At 49.3% G+C, this 24,801-nt stretch overlaps 1 protein-coding gene across 2 annotated transcripts in view; it reads right to left on the bottom strand.

Annotated features, from left to right (window-relative positions):
* Nr4a3 (nuclear receptor subfamily 4 group A member 3) overlaps nucleotides 1-4,197 on the bottom strand; it is a 34,769-nt gene extending 30,572 nt beyond the window's left edge. Inside the window, exons 1-3 of one of the 2 annotated variants that reach the window (XM_052176470.1) lie at nucleotides 4,114-4,197; nucleotides 3,226-3,297; nucleotides 964-1,919 (exon numbers count right to left, since the gene is read on the bottom strand). In XM_052176470.1, the coding sequence (XP_052032430.1) occupies nucleotides 964-1,917 (954 nt within the window). In that variant the 5' untranslated portion in view covers nucleotides 1,918-1,919; nucleotides 3,226-3,297; nucleotides 4,114-4,197. The remainder of the gene's footprint in view (nucleotides 1-963; nucleotides 1,920-3,225; nucleotides 3,298-4,113) is intronic. The other variant, XM_052176469.1, reaches the window with a different exon arrangement.
* Between the last annotated feature and the right edge of the window lie 20,604 nt (nucleotides 4,198-24,801).

Here is a 24,801-nt window from a genome sequence, read left to right as displayed (position 1 = left end):
CCTGCACCCCACACACATGGGAGGGGGAGAGACTATTGAACTCCAGAGTCAAGAGAAGCCAGCTGTCCCTTATCCCATCTGCAAGCCACATCGCTCCACATGCTTGACCACAGGCTGCATCTCCAGGGTTCAGTTTCTTTCCTAATATGGGGGAGGCTGATGACAAATGATCACAGTAGGCACTGTGTGTGCACACATGCAGGGAGGTAAGCGTTCCTAGAGGACAGGGTGGATTGCCAAGGCCTGAGTTCTACCTTCTACTCTTCTGTGGACTAAGCTCTCCAAAGCTGCCTCTAACCAGCTAGCTGCCTTTCCCCTCTAGTCCACCACCGCGGAGCATCTTGGGAGCACTCAGATTATGAGTTAACCTCCTGTATCCAGCTCCCTCTCTGAGTGTGAGTTCTGTGGCAGTTGAATGACCTCTCTGAACCTCCGTTTTCTCCTCTAAGAAACAGCAGGAATTATCATCTCATTTCAAAGCCCACTGAATCAAAACAGCCAGTGAATGACCAAAATTGAATCTTAAGTCTAGCAGCTCTTCCTGTGAAGACTGAGACACAAATGCCCAGGCCTGCCATGCAGGTGCTATTTTCTCACACTCTGGGTGGACAGCGCGAAGGGAGGATGATGTTTGGGCAATATGGAAGTTTAGATCCTTTTGAGAATCTGCAGAAGCCTCTGTTCAGAAAACAAAACAAAACAAAAACCCTGAGAAGGCAATAGCAGGTCAGGAGGTTGATGCAGGCCCTTCAAGTGCATGGGCAGGTTATGAGGGAACTTGGAATTAAAAAACCCTAGGAAAGATGGGTCTGAAGTTCTAGGCCTAGGAATCCATATACATAGAGTGTGGGATGATAGCTTTCATACTGGCAAGGGCAAGGGCTCCAGCTACACCCACTTAGATGCCTGGCGAGGGGTCTGACTGCAGAGAGGAGGAATTAACTGGAGGAGGCGTGCTCTCACCTTGAAGAAGCCCTTGCAGCCTTCGCAGGTGCGGACTCCGTAGTGCTGGCATGCAGCATTGTCCCCGCACACAGCACACGTGCCCTCGCCGGATGAGGAACTCCTGTTCGGTGGCGATGGTAGGCTGGGGCTCTCTCCCAGCAGGCTGGACGCGGTAGGGGAGGCTGTGAGGCCCAGCGGAGGGAAGGTCAGCGTGGCCGTCCTCTTAGCCAGCGGGAGCCCGTACGGGTGGCCCTCGAGCGCAGCAGCTTGGCTGCCCGCAGCGGCCGCGGCTCCCAGGGGCAGACTGAGCGCAGCCGCGGCTGTCGGGTCATAGCCGAGGTGGTGGCCGCCGGCTGGGCTGGGCGCGGGAGGGTGTGGTGGTGAGGGCTTGAAGAAGATCGGGAAGCGCGCAGCAGCGGCCATCGGGGGCACCGCCTTCATCTGCGGGTCCAGCAGCGGTCCCGGAGCGATGCAGCCCGGCGCAGAGGGCAGCTCGTCGTCCCACAGCGCCCCCGCCTGCGGGGGGAAGCCTGGGGTGGTCGGCGTAGACGGCGGAGACTGCTTGAAGTACATGGAAGTGCTGGGCAGTACCTCGTCCTCGGGGCCAGAGGGAGGAGGAATGGACGGTTGCTGGGGCTGGTGGTGGTGGTGGTGGTGGTGATGGTGATGGTGGTGGTGGTAGCCATGCTCGCGGCCCTCTTCCATCTTAATCAAAGGCCGAGGCCCAGAAGGCGGCATTTGGTACAGGCAGGAGGGCTTGAGTTCGCAGCTGCTGGGGTAGCCCTCCATGAAGGTACTGAAGCTGGGCAGGGACGTCGTAGCGGTGGCCATGATCCCCGTGCTACCGAGGTCCATGGTCAGCTTGGTGTAGTCGGGGTTCATGATTTCTGTGGTGTATTCCGAGCCATAAGTCTGCGTGGCGTAAGTGGACCCCGGAGGCGAAGGGCTATATTGGGCTTGCACGCAGGGCATATCTGCAGGGACAGAGAAAAGGGCTCAAAAGCCAGTTGACACTCCATTGCCAGCTGGATCCACTGCCCTTGAACCAGGAAACAGAAAGTGGCATCCTCTACCACCTGCTGGCAAAGACTGAATGCCCCTAGCTTGCTTTCTGCCTTGATGGGAAGACAGCTGAGTCCCTGACTGACAAAGGGGCCCCAGGGACAATAAAAATTGACTCCCTGGAGATGGCACACCCATTTCCCTCCCTTGCTCTATTCGTCACATCTGGATATAGATGTTTTCCCGCATAAGCCCAGGTCATTTTAAAAAATTAGTTTAAGTCCTAAGCAACAACAACAACAACAACAACAACAACACTCCCCCAACCAGGGGAAAAAACTATTGGAATGGTCTCCCTAGCCACAGGGAAGGCCAAGGGGAAAGGAAGAAAAGGTATTGTTAATTAATTTGGAGAGGCCATTGGTGCCCCAACACACACACACACACACACACACACACACACACACACACACACACATTGATTTGTAAACCTGTGAGTTAGTGAAAAAAAAAAAAAAAGATGTCCTGTGTGGGACAAGGGAGGCAGTGACATGCTAACATTTTATGAGTGCCAACAAAGGCTGCCCACACAAGTTGTGGTCGCTGCTTCCCACCCACTCCTCCAAACAGGATTAGCAGCCTGCACACACTGGACCCCTGCTGATGACTTCAGCCAGCTTAAATGGTGAGGTGGGCACGTAGGCCCAGGAAATGGACTGGGGGAGTTGATGCCATCTGCAAAGAAAAAGATCAGCTGTAACAGCACACCCACCAAACCTGCTCTCTCCCATATACTGTGTGCGGATGCATATATGTATACACTTCCCAATTCTGACTAATAGGATGGTCTGACCCAGTAAGATTAGAGTCGTTTTATAACACCAGCTAACAGCTCTTCTAACAGGCACGTTCGTCCAGGTGGTTTCTATGAAGGGGTGGGGCGAAGAGAAGGAAGCAATTTCAAAACAGATGAAGTCTCTCTGCCAGTTTGCCTAGGCTGGACCCCCAACGTAAGCTGGTATAGGGGTGCTTGCTATATTCACAGAGGTTGAGAAAGGTGAGAAGGCCCTGAGAGTTACTAGCTCTTGGGGATGACTTTTCTAATAATTTTCCTTTTTTATGGCTAAGTCGAAGTGGTGACCCGGGGAGTTTCTGGTGGTTGGTTTTTCCGAGTCAAAGGAAACCCAGGTGCTTCGCTTCTTCTTGAAGGGTGTGGTGTGAAGGTGTGATTAGCAGAAAAGTGGGTGCTTCACATTTCCCTTGACATCCTTCTCTTACCCACATTTCCAAAGCTGATTGAGTCATGCGTGTATGGGATGAAATCTTGACGTGAAAAAAGGTGCAGAGAGCCTGTTGGGAGAAGCAGCGTTGAGGAGTGGCCTGCTCATGCCTGCCTTCTCAGGGGAGGCCTCCTGAGCTCAGCTCATAGCTTGGAGTTAACGGCTTACTTATCCTGGTGTCTAGTTCTAGTTCTTGGGATGAAATGGAAGCTGTTTCGAAGAAGGAAGACCCATCCTGGCCTTCCCATCCCTGCCCACCCCCCCCCCTGCACCTCTAAGAATCCCTCAGAATCACCTGCCATTCTGTCCTCTCCCTGTTGCCCTTTGTCTTTCTGAAGGCTTCAGCAGGAGAGTGACTGTATCTGTGTATCTTTGGTGCCTACCCGGGCCCACTTCTTATACCTTTACCAAATTTGTAAAGAGGCCATGCAAACCAAATCTGAGGCCTTTACATTTACTCTCTGTAGCTCACATAGGCTTCCCTTGTTCTGAGCTTCAATCATCCAAACTCCTGCATCACAAATCATTTGGGGTTTAGATCAATAAAAAACGTTCCCTGTCTCTCCAACTGATCTCTTAAATGAATATATTGGATACAAAAGGACAAAAATAAAACCATCAAAAACATAACCTATCAGGATTACTTGGAGTATTTGCTTTTCTTCTTAGGAAACATACTTTTGAGAAATGCTTCGTATAATCTCTCTGCTCTGCTTGGTAGCAACAGGGTGTGGTATACAGCAGAGCTTCGTGCCAGGAAGCCACCTGTGCTGTGAAATGTAGGGCTAGCAGCCCTACATGTTGGTACTGGGCAGGTTGACCAGACTGCCCTCTGGTTTCTCCACCCATTTCCCTTGCTCGGGAGGAATAAGGGCTTCAGACCTACCTGGAGGGTATCTTGCGCGCTGAATGGTGGGGCTGGGGGTCTCTCCAGCGGAGGCTGAGAGTGTAGGAGGTGGGGACGTCGGGATAGGCGAAGCAGCCGCTGTGCTGGCCCGCTCTGCTGAGTGTCCAGGCTCAGCGCCTGGACTTGTCGGGATGCGCTCTCCCGCAGTGGGCTCTGCAGGCACCGAGAGAGGGGACAGAGGTTGTGGTAAGACTCAGCTGGGTCATCTTTCCCCAGGCAGGGCTGGGTAAATGGGGTGGGGGTGGGGGACCTGTAGAAACACTAGATAATTACAAAGAATTGCCGTACGGTTAAGTGAAAGTGCTTAATTGCTTAGAGCTCACGGAGCCACTCACTGGGCAAGAATCATCACATTGTCATAGGAAGCTAAGGGCAGGTTGCCGGCACCCAGTGGGCTCACAGTCCTTTCTTTTGTGGTACGTGATCTGATGCTAAAATCCCCGCATGGCCATCGCCAAGAAATTGATCTTTTTTACACCCACTGTTGGTTCCCAGCTCTCGAAGTCAGGAAGACCGAAGTAAGGGGGACAACTTGGGGAACGTATATAAGTCCGAATTTGGGGGGTGGTGGCGTCAGGGAATATACTGAAGAAAATAGCCATTTTTTCAACTCCGACAGCCCCCACTCCTCAAACACAAATTTTACACGCCGCATAGGAAAATGCACAAGGTCCGGAACGAATGCATGAATGCCCGGAGGAATTAAGAAAGTCTGTGCTTTTCATTCTAAATGCTAATGGCGCTTCCCTTCTATTAGTCGCGAGTTTCGAGGGTCAGAGGTCAAGCAAACAAAAGGGCAGAGAGGAAAGGCCGGTGCTGGGAGCCGCGCTCCGGCAGACTGCTTTGGCTGCGGCTGCTGCGGACCAAGGGAGGTCCCCTGCACTCAGCGGGCGGTGTCCCGAGGGTGGGCGGCTTCAAGGCTCCAGGCCACCCGGTGGCTCAGAGGGGGTACATTCCGGAGGGCGCCCAGAGCGGCTCCCGGGCGAAAGTCCCGGAGGTGCACAGCCCAATGAAACTTTGTAGTTGGAAGCGCAGCTTCACTGGCAGGGAGGAGGGCTCCAGCTGCCCCTAACTCCGGCTTAGAGCGCCCCCTTTGTTCGGGGTGGGCACACCTCAAAGATTAGGAACGTGTCCCCTCCCCCGCCGGAGGGGAACCCAACCCCCAAACTAACCAAAAGATCTCTGGTGAACGCTGGAGCCAAGGGTGGGGTAAGTTTCATCTCCTGCCACTCCCGCGCCCAGAGTTTGCTTGTAGAGAGAAAGAGGCTCGGGTTCCCCAGGTCTAGGAAATTCTCGATGGCCAGGAAATGGGGGATTCCCTTGCCATCCCCAACCCGAGGTCCTCCGACGGAAACCTTGCGCTCGCTGAAGCGTTGGCACGAGTGGATCTTTCCACAGCTGTAGCATGTGCTTCTTGTCCTCCCCCTCTCGCATCTTCAAAGAGGGGGAGTCTTCCAGCAACCCCACCCCCTGTTCTACTGGGTTTCCTATCCCACTCTCTCTGGGAGCCTTTCAAGAGTAGTCTTTCTCTAAGGGGCGGCCTCTGAACTCGGGTGGGCGGGGGTCGCGCCTCCTCAGGGAAGGGGCTCCTCTCAGAGGCCAGCACACCGCCCATCGTACAGCCCAGCCCAGCACCCCATCGCTCTCTCCGCCCCCCTCCCCGATCGGTCGGTTACCTAGGTAAAGCCTCTGAGCCTGGAAACACGTTCTGTCGCTCCGGCTCGTGGCCGCTGGGACCGGGAGCACAGAGCCTCGGGGTTGTAAATTAGGAAGAAATAACTACCTCTGTCAAAGCCCCTTTCTTTCTCCGGGGCAGACGAAGGGAACACCCCCGTGTTCCTCTCCCCGTGGTGAAGTGTGTGGAGGAAACCGTGAAACACACCATTGTGACCCGGGCTCCTCCGCGGAGTTTCCAATCGGGGAGCGGGGGCGGAGGTTGGGCGGGGGCAAGAGAGGTGGAGGAGAGACAGGCAGAAAGGGAAAGACAGAGATTCTCAGAAAGACGGAGAGGGAGCCGAGACAAGAGACAAACCCCGGGGGAGAATTTCTGTGAGCGAGCGCTGGGTCGGGGATTTGGGGGGTGAGGGGTGCCTGTGGAGGGAGGGAGTGCTGGTCCCAGCAGTCTTTGGCGTTTACGTTATGCGTTATCTCGAGTTAAAACAACTCCAATAAAGTAATTCCATTCATTGTGTTCAGTATGCACGTTGGGCAGCTTTTCTTTCTCCAACTTGGCTCTATAAGAAACATTTCCCGATTGTTGGAAAAGGATTTCCAGAATTGGAATAGCGAAGGAATGGCTGAACCGGACCCTGTAACCTCGCTCCCAGCACCCCAAGGCCTTAGGATAAACAGCTCCAGGGTACTAACGTCCACACTCCCCGCGGCTCTTCCCTCGGGAGAACCCGGGCACATAAACAAAAGGCCACCTCCAAGAACGTTCTTGGAAATCAAGGGACCAATGATCATGAGCTCCCTCATGACTGCCGGAAGCCTCCAACAGGTTCGAGAGGTGCCTTTGAAAGCCAGTACACCCCCCCCCCCTCCCCCGGGCTGCGCTCTGCGGCTCGGCTCTCCTTTTCACCATCGAGAACTTTCCTTCCTACTAAGATCAAAACACTCGGAGCAACTTCTCCGAAAGCTCATTGAAAAGTAACATAAGCCTTTCCCACACCAGCCAAGGCCTGGAGAAGAGGGACGCCGTCCCCACGCGTGTCGGGGCGCGAGAGTCGGCAATTACACCCGATTACCTCCGTGGGGAAAAGTGTAAACCAGCAAGTCGGCGACGCCGGGCAGACGTGCCTAGAGGAGCCCCGGGCTCATTTCAATACAATGAGCCGCATTCTTACAATTACACCCTCTTTGCTGAGCTCCTCCAGCGCCTCTGCAAACTCCGGCCGCGGCTGCCCAGGCACTGTCCCTCCTAAGCTTTCTCCCAGACAACCAGCTCCGTTTCACCATTAGACACATTAACTCGGACCCACCAGAGTCCCTATTTTCAATCCTACTTAAAAGGCAGGAAAATTACTGCCGTTCATCACCGGGGCTCCAACTCTCTGCCGCAGCCGCCGCCGCCGCCGCCGCCGAGAGCATCATTACCATGACAACTAGAGCCGAAATACCCTGAATTACAACGCTGGAGCAGCTACAGCACAAATCCAGGTCCTCCTCTTTGTTAGAGGCTTTTCGCCTCTTTGGGTGGGGAGAAGAATCTCACAAGCTCCAGAGTCCCTGAGGGCCAGCTTCAAGGGAAAAGTTTCAGATTGGAACCCACCGGTCGCTTGGCGAGCAAAACCTGAGAGGGGAGGCGGCGGGAGTGGGGGGGACCCCCACATTAAAAGTTGTCAATTTCAGGAGCGACGCTTCCCAGCGCGCCAACTTTTAAGCTAGTCCCCATATTAACTGGGCATATCGTACGTACTTGGGTGCTGTGGCGGTTCCGTCTTTAGAGCGAGTTTCTAGAGAGCGACCCCGAAATCTGGATTGGGGGAGAGTCACAGCTGCTGTCCCGGAAGGGCTGCGGTGCACAAACCCTGCGGCTCCCAGAGGCGGTGAGCGGCTGGCGGGGGATGCTGCGATCCCAACTCATGGGAGAGCGCCGCCGAGAGGTTCCGCAGGCGTCCAGTCTCCGGCTGCGACCAGGGGGTAGGATGTCGCCACGTTTCCCACCTCCACGGACACTGCCGGCTCTGTCAGCGTTGCAAAGTGAGCCCTGGAGGGGCGTCCGGCTGCGGCGCGGCGCGGCGCGACCCCGGCGAGGGCGCCGGGCGAGAGGGGTGTGAGCGCGCGGGAGAGAGTGGAGTGTGTGTGCGGAGCGTGTGAGCGCGCGTGTGTCTGTGTGTGCAAGTGAAGGAGCGGGTGTGAGCGTGTCTGTGTATGGGGAGCGGAGGAGGAGCAGGCGCTGGAGGGGTGGGGGGCGGGAGGCAGGAGACTCGGCTCTCCCGGCTGCGCGTTCGCTCGCTCTCTCGGCACGTCATTTATGCCACAGGAGCCCTAGCGGCCTCTCCATAGAGTGCCTGGAATGCGAGACGTCAATGTGACGCCATGGGACGCTACGTCACCCTCCTCCTCCCTCCCCTGGCCCAGCCGGTTCCGCGTGTGCGAGGGTGTGTGTGTGTGTGTGTGTGTGTGTGTGTGTGTGTGTGTGTGTGTGCGCGTGCGCGCGCGTGCGCGTTCCCCGGCCATTCTCACGGCCGCACAATGGAAACCGCGGGGAGCTGCCGACCCCAGCCCCGAGGCTTCTCAGATCCCCGCGGCCAAGCCCTCTGCCCCGAGCCGCTTGCCAGGGCGCCGGTCTACCGGAGGGTGCCGCAGCCCGCCCGCGGGTCAGGCGGGACCGCCCAGCTGTCAGGCTCCGGGTGGAGCAGAGTTGGAGGAGTGCTGCTGGCTCGCCTCCGAGGCTGCCCCGAGGCATCTAGCCAGGTCCAGGGGGTAAGAGAGAGGACAGCTCTTCCGAAAGGGAAGGCTACGCCAGCCAGCTTCTCCGAGTGACCTGGCAGTCGCTGCTGAAGGAGTCTGGCACCAGCCCGAAGCCTCCCTGAGGTGCAGCTGTGTTTCCCTCATGCAGTGGTTCTCTATGGCTGTTTATGTCTCTCTGGCCCTCTGTGCCTAGGCTAATTTGCCTCTTCCTCCTGTCATGCCTTTGGTGTTTCGCCCCAGGATGCAGACGGTTCCAGGGACAAGATTTCATTTCTTGACACTTATGGTGGGGGGGTTCTTTACTGGACACTTTATAATCCAAAGAAGTGCACATCCAGCCACGCGCGCGCTGCACGAGAAACTATATATAAAACAAACACACCACACGTGTTGAACAGCTGAGTGAGTCTGACTGTTAACAGATCCTCTACTCCTCCCCAGCACCGGGTCAGGCATGGAACTCCACTCGCACTTTCACTTTTCTGAGGGTTGTAAACACCTCCCCTTCCATCTCTCAAATGAAATATTTCAAAATCAATCAACAGGATTGATACATTAGGCTGTCTCTAGGGGATCTTTCCTATGGTCTCCTGGGGGATACATTTGCCTTCCAAGTATGAAGAAAGTCTGGGCGACTGTATAAGGGACAGCGATTTCTTCCTGGAAATGAATGTAGGGTGTCACTTTCTTGTTGAAAACAAAACAAAACAAACAAGCAAACCAAAACATGTTCGAGTTAAGAACTCTTAGTTCCAAAGGTTGCTGCTAAGTGAAAGCAACCACTGTCAGAAATAATTTTTCGTGAAGGAAACGTTTGAATGAAACTACGCAGACAGACGCGGTCTCTAGTGATCTGCTAGACTCTCAAGTGGCATTTTCTTTTGACCTGTCCCAACATTTGAGTGTCTGAGTGGCAAAGTCGAGGGAAGAAGATCCCCTAGTCATATTCAGAATCGAAGAAGGTTCGAACTAGGACCAGAAACTCGGAAAAGAAAACAACACGTGCATAGTGTGCCTCTGTTTGTCTACGCCTCCACTTTCACTTTAGCAGGCTGGGGTGCTGAAGACCGTGAGCGGACGCTCCGAAAGTTGTCCCAGCCCAGAGGAACCGAGCCCCCTGGCTGCGGGTGCGTTCCCATCCTAGCCCAGAAGGAAGGAGGGCGCTCCTACATTGAATCCATTCAAAGGCTGGGGGGGTTGGGGGAGCAGGACCTGGAGCCGCGCGGCGCTGACGCACGCGAGGCGCGTGATTGACGCAGGCGATGTTACTAAATTGGGCGGTTGGCCGGGCCCAGGCGGCGGCGCGCGCGGCAGATAGAGGAGTAGGTTCCCCTCGGTCACCCCCTCCCGTCTCCATTCAGCGCTGCGCGGCGTGGGGCGGGGCGGGGTGGGACGCGCGCGTCCGCGCCGGGATCCGGCGAACCAAATATAGACGGGTCCCGGCTATTTTTAGTGGGGCGTCGGGCGCGCGCGGGCGCGCAGCGCGAAGGGGCGCCCCGACTCTGCCCGGAGAGCGGACTGCAGAGTCGCCATCTTGTACTCCGCTCGACCCGGTCTGATGCCTGGCAACGTGGGGCCGAGGGTAGGGGGCTGGAAGGGAGGCGCGGGCGCGAGCGGGGCGCGCTGCCTGGGGCGCGCGCGCCCTCAAGGCCGAGCGCCGAGCTCCCCACTGCTTGCCCCAGCTCTGCCAGCCTCTGGGCCAGGTCCCGCCACCGAGCCTGCCCGGCCGGCCCTGACTCGCGAGGGGGCGGAGCTGCCTGCGGCCACCACTTCCTGAGAGCCGGGGATACCCATCCCGGACGTCACGGAGGAGTCGAGGCGGCGGTGGCGGCCCGGGGCTCAGCCTGCACTTGCATCATGGGTGCAGCAGCAGCTGCCCCGATCCTTTGTGCCTTTTTCCCCCTATTGAGTAACTGCTTTGTTAACTGAAAATACCGTGACGGACCAGTGTGATCACCAGTTCCAGACCTCAAAGAAAGTGAAGCTGTCAGGCAAGAAGAGGGAGACTTCCCCCAGCCGGCTGCGATGGTATCTGGTGGGTGGGTGTGTAGAGAAGCACTTGACAGTTTTCCACGTATTACTTCTTGCCTAACTCTTCACCCTTAAGAAGGTTTAAAAATAATTTTATTTCCATGCTGTAAAAATTTCATCTGTGTTCTGCACCCCACCCATTCTCCTTCACTTTAAAATCTCATGCAGAACTGGAATCACTCAATTCAGGAACCCTAAAATTAGGTACAGTTTTTAGGAGACATGACATCTTTCCATGGAATTATAGAATCCGTTCCATTTTCTAATTTAATATGTGAAAGGTCCTTGCTCACCCAGTTTATTATAAAGTCACTAACTTTGTTCATGTGAATTGGAGGGTTCCGGTGTCCTGAGTTGAGACAGAAGTAATTTATCAGATTTATATCACAGACACTATCACAATATCACAGACACTCCTAGATTGAAGGAGGATCTTCTCCGACTCTTGGCACTTAGCACTCTGTATAAACAGTGCTTTTTTTCTGGGTAATCATACTGGAGGGGAAACAATTATCCCAGTTTACTTTAAAAAAGATAAATTTCACCCTTAGCTAGCTGGGAGTCTCCTCCGGGAACAGATTTTGTCTTTGAGAGGGTGTGTGTTTGGGCCCTATCCTGGCCAGGGATTTCCTCTTGTGCTTCCTTTTATATCCTTTCAGTCCGGAGGATCACTCAGGTCACCTGCCTTAGTTCCTCAATGCTCACTCAGGGTGAGCTAGTCTGCTGTTCAGCTGGGGCTGCTAAGAGAGGGAAGCTGGACTCCCCATTGGAGAGTTTGCGGTGGTTATTGATAATCGACAAGTTTTTGAAACTCAGAAGAAAAGTCACGGAGGCAGAGCCAGGTCTAGGCACTCTCCTCTGCTTCTTCCAAGGTCCCTAAAGAGAGGCAGCTCTTTCCTTGAACCAACAGAATTTTTGGTTTTTTAAAAAAAAATTTATGTTCACATCTATTCTTTTCTGTACTTTAGTGGTCAGATTTACTACAAATAGAAAATAATATTCTATGAGGCCTATGAAATAATTTAATTTTTTTGAAATCTAGATTACTTTTTTGATTACAATATTCTTAAGTGAAATCCAGGCTGGATACAGCTAAATCTCCAATTTTTGAGAAATCAAATAGAATAAGTGCCTTAATCTTGGCACCATGAAGACATCCCAGGTTTGGGCCTTTTTCTAGGAAAAAAAGAAAAGGACTTTATGTATGTTCTAATTTATAATGATCAGAAAATAATTTCTGCCTTTTCAACAGCAGTCTGTTAACTATGTATACAGTAATTATTATGGTAAGTTATCTATAAGATAATTTTCATTTATTTTGATGTGGGTTTGTAGCTCTAATCTGCCTGTAAGGAAGAAAGAAAGAAAGAAAGAAAGAAAGAAACAAACAAACAAACAAAGAAATATTTGTCTTGCAAAATAAAATAAGGGATTTGAGGAAATTTTGTGTGTTCCATATAAAGCAATTATTTTTTTAACAAAGTAGGATTAAAAACAACTTTCTAAGAAGGATGACATGTAATCTTGTTGATTTTTACTAGTGTGTAAAGAATGGTTACTGTTAAAAGCAATGAAAGGTGAAAGGGAAACGTGACCTAGGAGCTGGGAGATGGCTCAGTGGGTACGGACACTTGGTATGCAAGCACGAGGACCAGGGTTTGAATCCCCAGCATCTATGTTGAAAGCCATGAATGGCTCTGTGTCTATAACTCAGCTTTGTGAGACAGGAGACATGTAGATCCTGGGAGACTGTTAGTTAGCCTGTCCAGCCAAACCAGCTCAAAACTCTGCTTCTATGAGATCTCAAGGGAATAAGGTGGAGGGCTACAGAGGGAGTTGTATGCCCATCTCTGATTTCCACATGTATGTGCAACCACATATGATCATGTACTATATACACATCGTCATGCAGAAATTGCAAGCCAGAAGTTGTCACCTGAGGAAGATAAATTTTGAATTTTAAGCCTGTACTTTCTAAAACCAGGGCAGAGGTTCTATACTAAACACATGCATGCTCCCCCCACAAACATGTATATGTAAAATTTACTGACTTCAGCTGATTCTCTCTCTCTCTCTCTCTCTCTCTCTCTCTCTCTCACACACACACACACACACACACACACACACACACACACACTCACTTCAGTTGTACCTGGCCCTAGAATCAAGGACCATTGTAAACTTTCAAATCAGTTTTATCTTTGTCAGATTAGTCTTTGTAAAATGCACCTTTTGTTTTTGTCACTTATGGCCGTAAAAGTCTGGATTTTTGTCTCCCCAAAGCCAAAGGTCTCTTATTTCCAGACTCTTCCCGCCACAGCTGAACTGTCGACCTCACTGTCCTCCATACAGCCCTCAACACATCCTCTCTTTTTGTGTGGAGAGCCTTCTCCTCCTTCTCCACTTGTTGGAATCTTATCTCGAGTCTAAAACGAGCTTCTGAAGGACCGACTTGTGCCCGAGTCCCTCATGGCACTCTCATTTCCCTCCCTTTTAACTCACTTTCATCCACAGCTTACAATCCTGCCAAATCACGGGCTTCCAAAACCTGCCCCACATCCCTGAGAATCCTGGATGACCCGGAATGTTGACAGATAATAAGTCACCATAGAATGTGCCCCATCTCACTTGCATGCAGACAGAGGCTTCCATAGTAAGTTTGAACGGCAGGTCTATGGGTAGGGCATTTTTTGGCGTGGATGGCTGTATTTGAGGTCACTGGCATTGTTTGTCTTACCTGAACTTTTCATATTCCTGACTGACCACGGCTTGTCAAGGTGCCTGCCAGCAGCACAGACAGCTGCGTGGTGATACAAGGAAATGACAGTTTGGCTTGTTGCGTAGGAAGCTTTGCTATGATCTTTTCTTTTCTTTCCTGGCAGACTTTTGGTTTGACTCTTGCTCTGTTCTAAGCTCTTTCCTCTCTGCTTTGTACTTTCTCTTACGCTGCTTTTAACAATGAGCTACGGATGCGCTAGGCTCGCAAGTGTTACTGTCTTTCTGGGGGACACTACTTAAATACTTGGAAAATTGGGAACTATGACATCTATGTTCAGTCAGTTAGATGCAAAAAATTCTTGAATTCCTTACCTTTTCAAACATTGAAATAGAGGTGTATGCCACCCTGTTATGTGGGGGAGGCAAAGTGGACAGAGATTTGGGGATTGTGATTTGTTAGAAGCTCATGTAACTTAAAGTGGCAAATCTTACTTTAACAAAGAAAAAAGCAAAACAACAAAGCAGGAAAGATTTCTGTTTTATAGAGCATTTTCTAAAATGTTGAAAATCTGAGATGGACAGACTATTTTGTGGTGTAAGGGCTAATACTATTCTACAGTGTCATTAATGGTTTCCTATCCACCTGCAATGCTAATGGCCAGAATAGGCTTATAATCTTGTTTACAAGATTATTTGATTTCTTAGTCATGTTCTCCCTCGTTACTGGTAGGGGGAAGACTGCAGTCATCTAGGAGGGAAGGGCTATTGCTCCTGTGCAATAAGCCTGTTTTGGTTTTATCTGGCTGCTCAATTCTTGCCCATTATCCAAGCTGTGAAAAAAAATACTGCCTCACATGTTTGGTTCCGTTTCTCCAAAAGTGTGAGGCTGTGTCGCCCAGAGGCAGGGACGGGCCTTGGCTACCGTGAAGTCACTGAACCTTGGTACATTAATCTTTTAGGGGCCTAAATGCCAGGATCTGTAAACGACAGCATTGCGTTCCCTTTCTGGTCTTATAGGTCCTAAAGTTGAATGCTTTTTGAACCGTTTGAATTCTGTGAGTCATGAGCCAGCCTTGCCCCAGTCTCCTAAGTTACCACTGTGGTCAGGAGGCTCATTAACTCTTCTTGCAGCACCTTTGCTTTTGGTAGTACTGTTACATTGGTAGTAGTTTTTTTTTTTTTTTTTTCTTTTTTTTTTCTTTAATTGCTTTGGCTTGCATGGTACTGAACTCTGAACTCCAGCCATCAAAAGAGTGGAATCTCAGTGGTCTGAGAGAGTTAGTGTACTGCCAACATCACAGCCTTATCCCTGTCCGCAAGCTAGAAATGAGCAGAAGCCTGGATAGTCCAAAAGTCATTTTATATTTAGCCTTGGAATTTGTTTTTGAACATTCATCTGAATATGGATGAGTCACAAATTGACTTCATACAAATTAGCAAACTTTCTTGGAGCCGATTCTGTTGTTTGCTGCTCTTCATTCCCTCCTGATCCTTCCTGCATGCTAGACACAAGCGGGTTCTCAAGAGTAGCAGCCGGGCTAGAGCTGTCCTCTGGGCTTTTTCCTAGAGAAGGATGGTGCTGAGATGTGATGTAAGTCTTTGCCTGTCCTGTTGGGTCTGAGTAGAGAAAGTGGACCATAGAGGCAGGCCACTGGGAAGATCCAAGAGCATACTGAGGGGACTACAGAGGCAGGCCACAGGGAAGATCCAAGAGCATACTGAGGGGACTACAGAGGCAGGCCACGGGGAAGATCCAAGAGCGTATCGAGTGGACTACAGAGGCAGGCCACTGGGAAGATCCAAGAGCATACTGAGGGGACTACAGAGGCAGGCCACAGGGAAGATCCAAGAGCATACTGAGGGGACTACAGAGGCAGGCCACGGGGAAGATCCAAGAGCGTATCGAGTGGACTACAGAGGCAGGCCACTGGGAAGATCCAAGAGCATACTGAGGGGACTACAGAGGGAGGCCACAGGGAAGATCCAAGAGCATATCGAGTGGACTACAGAGGCAGGCCACTGGGAAGATCCACGAGCATATTGAGGGGACTGTAGAGATGGGTCACTGGGAAGATCCAAGCCTATGTCAAGTGGAAGAGACGCTGGCAAAGTGATGAGGAGAAGCACAGCAGACTCTGCTTGTGAACGTGTTGGTTCTGTGGTTGGATTTATCTTCTAGATGAATAACCCAGCTTTGTAGGCACTGGAAAGTTCTGAATTTTAGCAGATTGCAGGTTTCTGTGTTGTCAAAGTCAAGTTTGGATAGTAAAGACCGTTTGTCCATTAGGGTTATTTTTAAAAAGCCCGTTCCACATATTTAGGTATCAGGTTTCCTACTTAGATCGTGTAATTAGTAACTGATTCTGATTTTTTTTTACCATAGTACATTTTCCAGTATTTATTCTGCATGTTTATAGTTCAGTACTGGAAAAATTCTTCCCTGACATCTGTTCTAGATTAGTTCCCTATTCCAGTTATGTTTTCCTGTTTTATCAACTGTGGTGAGGAGAGTAGAAAGCCATATTTTAAAGATTTCTGCTGTTTAAGTGTAGTAAAATTGAAGGTTGTCTTATTTTTTCTAATTTCTGAAAAAATATTATTTTAAATTCCCCTGTTAAATTACCATTTTAAAAAGTGACAATAGAAAAACTGGATTAAAAATTGCAATGTATTTACCATAGCTCCAATACTTTTTTGTAGTTGTGAAATTGACTTTTTAATTTTTCAAACATTTTCTGAGAGACTCTTGTCTTAGACTCTTTTAAAATGTCTTTTTGCTCTAGTTGGCTTGGGCCTCTGTATTCTTTGGAATAACTGTTTCTTTGGATGTCTCTACTGAGCCCTCAAAAAAACCGGTTCTTCCTCAGAGGAAGTGCTCCATAAAGCATCTGATGAATCTGTGAAGCTGGATTGTAAGAAGCTCATTCCGAAAATTCTCTTTCCTGTATTCTTATCCACCTTCAGCCTTCTGAACCTTCTGAGGTCATTTTACTCATGGTTCAGGCACAAGAGGTACAGAGGAAGCCCGTTCTACACCGTCTGTGCACCATTGGGCCTATCCTACCTACAGAGACCTCGGGATGTCCCTGAGTCACTCATACTGACACCTGCGTTCAAATGTGGAACCAATGTAGCCATTCGAAGGACTTGTTGCACTAGTTTGCGTGTGCACACAGGTGTGTGTGTGTAAGTAAGGTCTATCGCTCTTTACCTTTTTTGAGGCAGAGTAGCTGGTCAGTAAGCTTTGAGGATCCTGCTGTTTCCATCCAAGGTTCCCACCATTACAGGTAGTGTGGCTTTCTATGTGGTGTGTGGGAAATCTGAACTAACACCCTCGTGCTTCCATGGCCTGTACTTACAGACAGAGCCATCTTCCCAGCTCCTGCACTACTTTGAGATTCCCACCCCCACCCTCAAGAATTCACCTCTGGCTTGTCTCTTGGTTTTGATGAGCCATTTGTGATACCTTTGCAAGGCTTCATTCTCCCTTCTTTTCTTCGCTGCCCCTGTCCTTGGTCTGTTAGTGTTGGCATCGGCGACTTCCTCTCATGTAGCTGTAGACTTCCAACCATGCCTCTCACTCTGCTCTCTGGTCCTTTATGCTTCTCTACAAGGCCTTCAAGTCACTTACGTATGTGCCACAGGCTGGAGAACACTGACCTTGAGTTGTAGCTATCTACATCACTTATTTAGATATTTAAGATTTAAGTTTTACAAAGGTGATATAGTCACATCATACAAATGATTAAATATGGAGGAGTGAAAAGTGCCTTTCCTTCTCCTCACCCCCCACCTCCCACCTGCTGCCCTTCCCCCTCACCTGCTGCCCTTCCCCTCTCACCTGCTGCCCTTACCCCTCACCTGCTGCCCTTACCCCTCACCTGCTGCCCTTACCCCTCACCTGCTGCTCTTCCCCATCACCTGCTGCCCTTCCCCCTCACCTGCTGCCCTTACCCCTCACCTGCTGCCCTTACCCCTCACCTGCTGCCCTTACCCCTCACCTGCTGCCCTTCCCCCTCACCTGCTGCCCTTACCCCTCACCTGCTGCCCTTCCCCCTCACCTGCTGCCCTTCCCCCTCACCTGCTGCCCTTCCCCCTCACCTGCTGCCCTTCCCCCTCACCTGCTGCTCTTCCCCATCACCTGCTGCTCTTACCCCTCACCTGCTGCCCTTCCCCCTCACCTGCTGCCCTTACCCCTCACCTGCTGCCCTTCCCCCTCACCTGCTGCCCTTACCCCTCACCTGCTGCCCTTCCCCCCTCACCTGCTGCCCTTCCCCCTCACCTGCTGCCCTTCCCCCTCACCTGCTGCTCTTCCCCCCTCACCTGCTGCTCTTACCCCTCACCTGCTGCCCTTACCCCTCACCTGCTGCCCTTCCCCCTCACCTGCTGCTCTTCCCCCCTCACCTGCTGCCCTTCCCCCTCACCTGCTGCCCTTACCCCTCACCTGCTGCCCCTCCCCCCTCACCTACTGCCTTTACCCCTCACCTGCTGCTCTTACCCCTCACCTGCTGCCCCTCCCCCCTCACCTGCTGCCCTTACCCCTCACCTGCTGCCCCTCCCCCCTCACCTGCTGCCCTTCCCCTCTCTTAACTGCTGCCCCCCTCACTCCTCCTCCTGTCACCTCCCACTCTTCCAGAGATTACTTTCTCCCTGAGAGGGTCTCTCACTGGAGCCAGGCTGGTTTCCAGGTTGTGGCAGTCCTGCTCCAGCTTTCCCAGGCTGTTGCAGCTGGGCACCATTGTGCCCGGCTCCTCTACAGGCTTTAGATACATCTCAAGGCTGGTGTAGTCATGGAGTCAGTTTCTCTGTTAGCCAAACGGCATTTCCATGCTGTCCTTGCCTTTGTCACTTAACAGCATATCTTAGAGTTGGTTCCCCAATGGTGGAGGGAATCTTAGATATCTTCCACTTATTAATGTGTCTCAGCGATTGCCCCCATATGGCTGGCAGTGTATTGTCATTTACTTAGCTGGTCCGATGCTGATAGGCATTTGGGAAGTGTCAAGACTGTAGTTAAAACTGTTGTCTCAATCAGTAAGTACATTGAGGATGATTTCATACTTGTGCAAATATATAATAACATTCCTAGAAGTGAGTTGCTGGGCCAAAGAGTAAATATGGTAGTAGCTTTATAAACAAGGCCAAATTGTCCTCCACAGAAGTGTCAAGTTTATACCTTTCTTGAAATAAAGGCAAATACCAATTAATGCATATTCTTGGCAACGAGGCACATTTTTTAACGTTGGGCTTTTTTTCAGTCTGGTAAGTGAAAACTGTTGGTGTGGTTTTACTTTCTGTTACTCTTCTGAGTAAGTGTGAACACCTTTTCCTATATTTAAGAGCCATTTCTCTTTCCGCTTTTGTGAAGTATCTTTTAGACCTTTTGCCATGTCTTAGGAGGTGGAGGGAACGAAACATCCCTGTGCAGCCTCTGTTACAGTATAAATATCTGTCCGTGTAATCGGAGTTGCACCACATTCCCCTACTTTGTCCTTTGAACTTTGCTTACGATCTTGTGGTTATGTAGATTGTAAAATATACGGTCTTATTTGTCAGTATTCACTTCAGGGCTTCTGGACTTTGTCAGTTAGGAAACCCCACTCCACCCCAGGTTTTTGAAGGAACTCATGTTGATTTGTATCCTTCTGCCATTTCTATTTTAGATTTTCATACTTGATTCGTTTTCTCACCAGCCATGCAGCTGCCTCGGCCCCATCCAGTGGTCTGCTCTCTCCCATTTGCTGCAGACTCCTGGAAGCCAGGACTGATTCATCCACTTCCTGTTTGCACACCTTCTTTGCTGCGACTGAACTTGAATAAGCGCCTGCTTTTCCTGCACCTCTGCAGTGGTACCACTGTCTTTCACCGGGCTGCCTCAGCCTACCTCAGCAGCCCCAACAGCAGGGCAATCTTATGAGTGGATCCAGGCTTCCCAGAAGGCGTGCCGGTTCTTACGGTAGAGATGGGCTCCAAAGGAATCCTAAATGTACTAAGGTTCATTCATAAGACTTTACCCAAGGCAGCCCTGGTTCTCGATGGTCACTGCGAACCAGCTCTCTAGAAGCTGAGCTACACTATCAGTTCTCTACTCCTGGGGTCTGCCTCGTTTCTTTTCTTGTCCCCTCTCCTGCCGCCTCTGCTTTGTCTGACTGTGTGGGCTTTTACCTCCTATACTTTCCAGGGGAACCAAAGTAGCAGAAAGCAGTGCTGGTGTTTCCTTCTGCACTGCCAGCTCGGGAACCCTCTTCCTCTGCTGGAACTGTGGCTGTGGGTGAACCTCTCATTGAAAGGAGAACCATTTTGTTTTTCACCGCGGCTTTGTCCTCCCAGGAGAGAGCGTCCAGGCCACTCAAGCTAAGCTAAATCCGCTCTATCCTTGGCCCCTTTCGGTGCTCGCTCTTTAATAAAAGATTTCCTTCCTCTTTGAACTCTTGCCCCAGGCATCTTTCTCCTCCAAACCTGCCCAGGCCACCTTGCTTGTTCTTTAGGCTTGAGCCTTACTTTTTGATCCCGTTCGTTATCTCTGCCTTCAGCCTTCCCTCTGAGGGCGCTGGTACACTCTGCCCTCTATCAGTTTGGCTTAGAAGTTATTTTGGTCAAATATACTTTATGTAAACTGATTAACTGGAAATGTTGGTTAAAACGATAACAGTTTGCTAGTAGGTTTTGAGTAGTAATATTAGTGCAGGAGTGGTCAAACACTACTGGCTAATTCTTGAAACTTTTTTAAAAATAGTCTTTTAACTTTTAGCTACAGCAGCATGGTGTTGTTCGTGACATCAAAACATTAAGGCAGGTCATGTTAGCCGTTCAGCCGTCAGAGAGAGTCGGACAACCGTGATCTTAACTAAGAGGCAGTAGAGGCTTAGTTGGAACGTATCAAAACATCTAGTAGCAAGATAAAGCCATGTTGGCTTGGTTGTTTTCTTTTTCCTTCATTAAAAAGGTCATGCTTATACAATACAGGACACTCAGAGAAAGTATAGATAAGGAATAGAAGAAAGAGAGAGAGAGAGAGAGAGAGAGAGAGAGAGAGAGAGAGAGAGAGAGAGCACTGCAAATGAGTATGAATAACATATGTTGTCCTTCCCTGTGAGTTGAAGGTGTTTCCTACGCTAACTCTGTTTACTGTCATTACTTGCTCTGATTGACCTAAGAGTCCCTGGGGCATTATTTTATCGTCTTCCCCACCCCCACCCCCCATTAGGTTTCTGTTCCATTTTGCCTTTTGTTTTACAATTGTGGGCTAGCCCGCATTTGTTAAATTATATTTAGACTTAATCTATAGGTTGCCGTTCTCTCCCTTCTTTTCTTTCTGCCTCATCCTGGGCACGCCAGACACCCCAGTGTGCTGTGCGAAGGACACACATGTTCTAAATGAAGCTCTTCTTCCAACCCTTCCTCTCCAGTTCCCAAAGGGGACCGACCAGCTGAGAATCCCTGCGGAATCTACCCTTCCTCCCTTCCCTCTTCCTTCCTTCCCCTTCCCTCCTCAGATGATATTTTTGAAGCTCATGCTTGCTGTACATTATTTGTATAGGTATAATAGTAGAAGTAGATACGAAGGAATAGGTTTGCCTCATAGTGAATGCGGTTTGCCACAGAGAACTCCATCTCAGTGGAGGGACTTACTGCTCTTAGAGACAGGTGCTTGCTGCGCACTCCAGGTTAGTCTTCATCTTGAGACTTTCCTGTTTTAACCTCTCAACTGCAGGAATAGCAGGTCTGTTCCACTATACTCAAGCATGGAGGAAAATGACTGGAGAGATTTTCTCTAAAAAAAGGTTGTCTGATAGATGCTATGTGCTGTATTTGAGTCCAAGTCCATAGTATGTAAATTCACCGGTTACCACATCCCTCCAGATCCAAACTAATGGCAGAATGAATCATTTCAAAATGGGGCCCTAGAAACTGTTCTCTTTGCAGTTGCGGTATGAGTTGCTTACCATTTTTGCTTTGTTGTGGTTTGAAAAATATTTATTTTATTTGTGAGTGTCTATGTGTATATTTTTGCATGCCACTAAGTGCATGTGTGTGTGCCACATGTGTACAGATGCCCACAGAGGTTGGAGGAGGCATTGGAACCCTGCATTTAGAGTTACAAATGATTGTGAGCTGCCCCATAGGGTGCTGGGATCGGAACCCATCTCTCCAGCCCTTGTTGTATTTTTTTCCCCAAGCTGATAGATCAAGTGAGTTCCTGTGTCTAATAGCTGACTTATATAAGTTCATGATGGGAAATGAGAAAATAGTAATCTCAAAGCTTAGCCATCTTAGCTCTGATCACGCCAACAGTGCGGCTGTAAAGTCGGTGTAGAGTGAAAATGATGTCACAGGAGTACTCAGCATGCATGATGAACTCCTAGGAGTACTGAGCATGAGGAGCTCCTTTGGAGTACTCAGCATGAGGAGCTCCTCAGAAGTACTCAACATCATGAGTTCCTCAGGAGTACTCAGCATCACGAGCTCTTCAGGAGTACTTGGCATTACGAGCTCCTCAGTTTGTGCTGTAGTGATAGTTATTCCTACACCCTTCTGCTTCTGATGATTATTCTAGACCAGCATGGGGAATCCTATTTCTTTTTCCCCACAAAGCATCAAGTAAGTTATTTCAGCCAATTAGACTTGGAGGACAATGTGGAGGACAGAGGTGGCCAGAGGCTTTTACGAAGCAATTCCTTCATAATGAGGAGCGAGACAGGTGGCTCTTCCTCTTTATTTTGATGTATCCTGGCTAAGACTACTCTGGCTATCCTGGGTTGCTGAGAAAAGCCACTTGGAGATGGAGTGAATCTCAAGATGTCAGAACCGAGGGCAGCAGGAACCTGAGCTTGGCCTCGTGGCATCGCTGACCACACTGTGCCCTTCCTCTGAACTCGCAGTTCTCTGAGATAACGCAGTTCCTTGTGTAAGTCAGTGAGATCTGGGACCTTGCCACTTACAGTCAAAGCATTAAAGTCCCAAGCAGGTCCGAGTCAGGAGGATCTGATCTTACTCTGATAGCTTTCCTCTTATCAGAGATGGCTTTTATTTTATTTTATTTTATTTTTTTCATCTATCTTCTGGCTTCATAACTTGGATGCAGAGCCTATCTGGCCACTTCTTGATTCTGTCTTCTCTCAGTGCCATGTGGTAGACCAGGGTTCTTCAGGGAGAAAAGTAGGGAACAAGACAGCAGTACTGCCTCCACGGAGCCTTTTGACTTTAAGGATCTTATGGTGGGTCCATCCCATTTGCCATTCATTCTTTCTTCTGATTCTGATGTCGGCTTTGCTCTTGGATCCCTGTTCTTGGTAGCTGATGATTTGGCCTCTAGATCGATATCTTGATTTTCCTCTCTTCCTTCCCCTCCCCCTCCTCCTTTTGTCTCTCACTTAGTGACTGGATGTTGTAGTAGGGACAGTGAATGTTTTCTAGGAGTGAAAGGAGTTTAATGAATTAAGTAGCCACCCAGCTGTTTATTTAAGAGTCTAGAATCTAGACCCTAAAGATCAGGAGGAAGTAGGTCAGTATTTGGTCTCTTTCTCACCCTGCACCTTTTATTCAAGGCAAAGAATAAGCAGACCCTAAAATGGTCTTCATTATGGCCTCACCATTAGCTACCTGAAACTTTAAGCAGATCCCAGAAGACATTGAATTTCTTCTATCAAATGTCTTACTGTCTATTTTCCCCTATTTTTTGTACTTATTATAGCTTAAATGAAAGACTACGAACTTGGTAATTTCTTTTTAAAAAAGTAAAGAAAAATCTGCTCCAGCTTAGTTGGGTTTTCTGGTTATTTTCCAGTGAATTAATGTTAGGTCTTTAGGATGAGCTTTGTGTAGCTTATTAGTCTGTTTGGAAAAGGCAGTGAGGATGATGTGGAGAATCATAAAAGTAGGAATTGAGATTTGTATTATTGCTCACCAAAAGTCAGGAGGAAGAGGAAGAGGAGGGAGGAGGAAGAAGGAAAAGGAGGAGGAGGAGGGAGGAGGAGAAGAGGAAGAAGAGGAGGAGAGGAAGAGGAGGAGGAGGAAGAGGAGGAGGAAGAAGAAGAAGAGAAAGAAAGAAAAAGAAGAATAAAAAGACAGGGCCACACATTACAAGAGAAGTTAAGGGCTTGGTGCAGTGCCAGGCTTAGGTCTTAGTTTCTTGTTGGACCAGAATTTCTGGTCAGCCAAATTAGGAGATAGTAAAATACCCCCTCTAGTGGCGAGGGGCCAGGCTCTACACTTGGCTGCTGTGGTGAGTACTGGAGCATATGATTTCTAAGATGTCTATTTGTCTGTTTACTGAAAGGAATCCTGAGTCCCTGGAGTTAAGATTGTTAGCACATGTTTCTTTACCAGGAACACATTTATCAGGATAAAAACTCACTGGGAAACGTAGAGGTCAAGGTAGTGGGGAGATGTTCAGTGTCCATTTTTATGAAGGTCATAGACTAGTCCTGAGTTAGCCCAATATTGCTAAACTTATTATTAGAAAGAAATGATACAGTATGTGTCTTTCTAATTCCATCGAGAGAGAGAGAAAGAAAGAGAGAGAGAGAGAGAGAGAGAGAGAGAGAGAGAGAGAGAGAGAAGTTATATTGAAAGTTGTGGGTTGGGTCTTCAAGGTGGTTCAGGTGACAAAGGCACTTTCTGATGACCCAGACTCAATCTCTGGAACCATATAGTAGAAAGAGAAAACCGACTCTGGAAAGTTGCTCTTTGACAACTCTCAGTTGTGCCACAGCACACTTGTGCTCATGCGCGCGCGCGCGCGCGCGCGCGTGTGCACACACACACACACACACACACACAGTAAATGTAAAAAAATAGAAATGACAGAGCAGGTGGTGCCATGCCAAAGCACTCATCCACATTTGTGTAGCATACTGGCTGGAGGTTTCCAAAGTGTGAATTTGACTGGAAATCTTTAGTAGTAATTCTCTGATCACCAGATATTTAATTTTCATATTCAGAGTGATTTAATTTCTGCCTTTAAAAAGGCAGCAAAGCTAAGTATACTAAATAATACATTTCCCAAGATTTAGTATACGTGAAAGATGTCTCATGTTATGGATATAGGCTTTTGATAATAGAGATTGTGGTTGTTTATAAATCTCAAAGTCCAGTTCTCTTTTTATGTGCATTACTTGTTCTATGAGCATTTGTGTGTGTTCATGCCACAGCATACATGTACAGGTCAGAAGACAAGTTGTGGGAGTTTGTTCTCTCCTCTCATCCCATAGGTCGTGGGGATAAAACTCAGGCTGGCTTGAAAGCATGTGTTTAGCTGCAATAGCCCATTTATCTTGTGATTGTTTTAATTTCTGCTTGGGAAGAATTTTTATGCTCATTTAAAAATTTTTGAAGAGATAAAATTTCAGAGAATAGTATCTCTCTGACACTCTGATATAACCAAGAAGATTTAAATACTGCACTGACTCCAGTGCCAAAAAAAGTTGCTATGGTACAGGATGATAAACTATGATGCAAGAATGTTGCTTCTTTGTTTCCAACCCAATTCCCTGGTAAAAG

The sequence above is a fragment of the Apodemus sylvaticus genome, chromosome 3, assembly GCF_947179515.1.
Source record: "Apodemus sylvaticus chromosome 3, mApoSyl1.1, whole genome shotgun sequence".
NCBI lineage: Eukaryota > Metazoa > Chordata > Mammalia > Rodentia > Muridae > Apodemus > Apodemus sylvaticus.
Note: the sequence above shows the minus strand (reverse complement) of the source record. Positions and strands in the feature narration are given on the sequence as shown.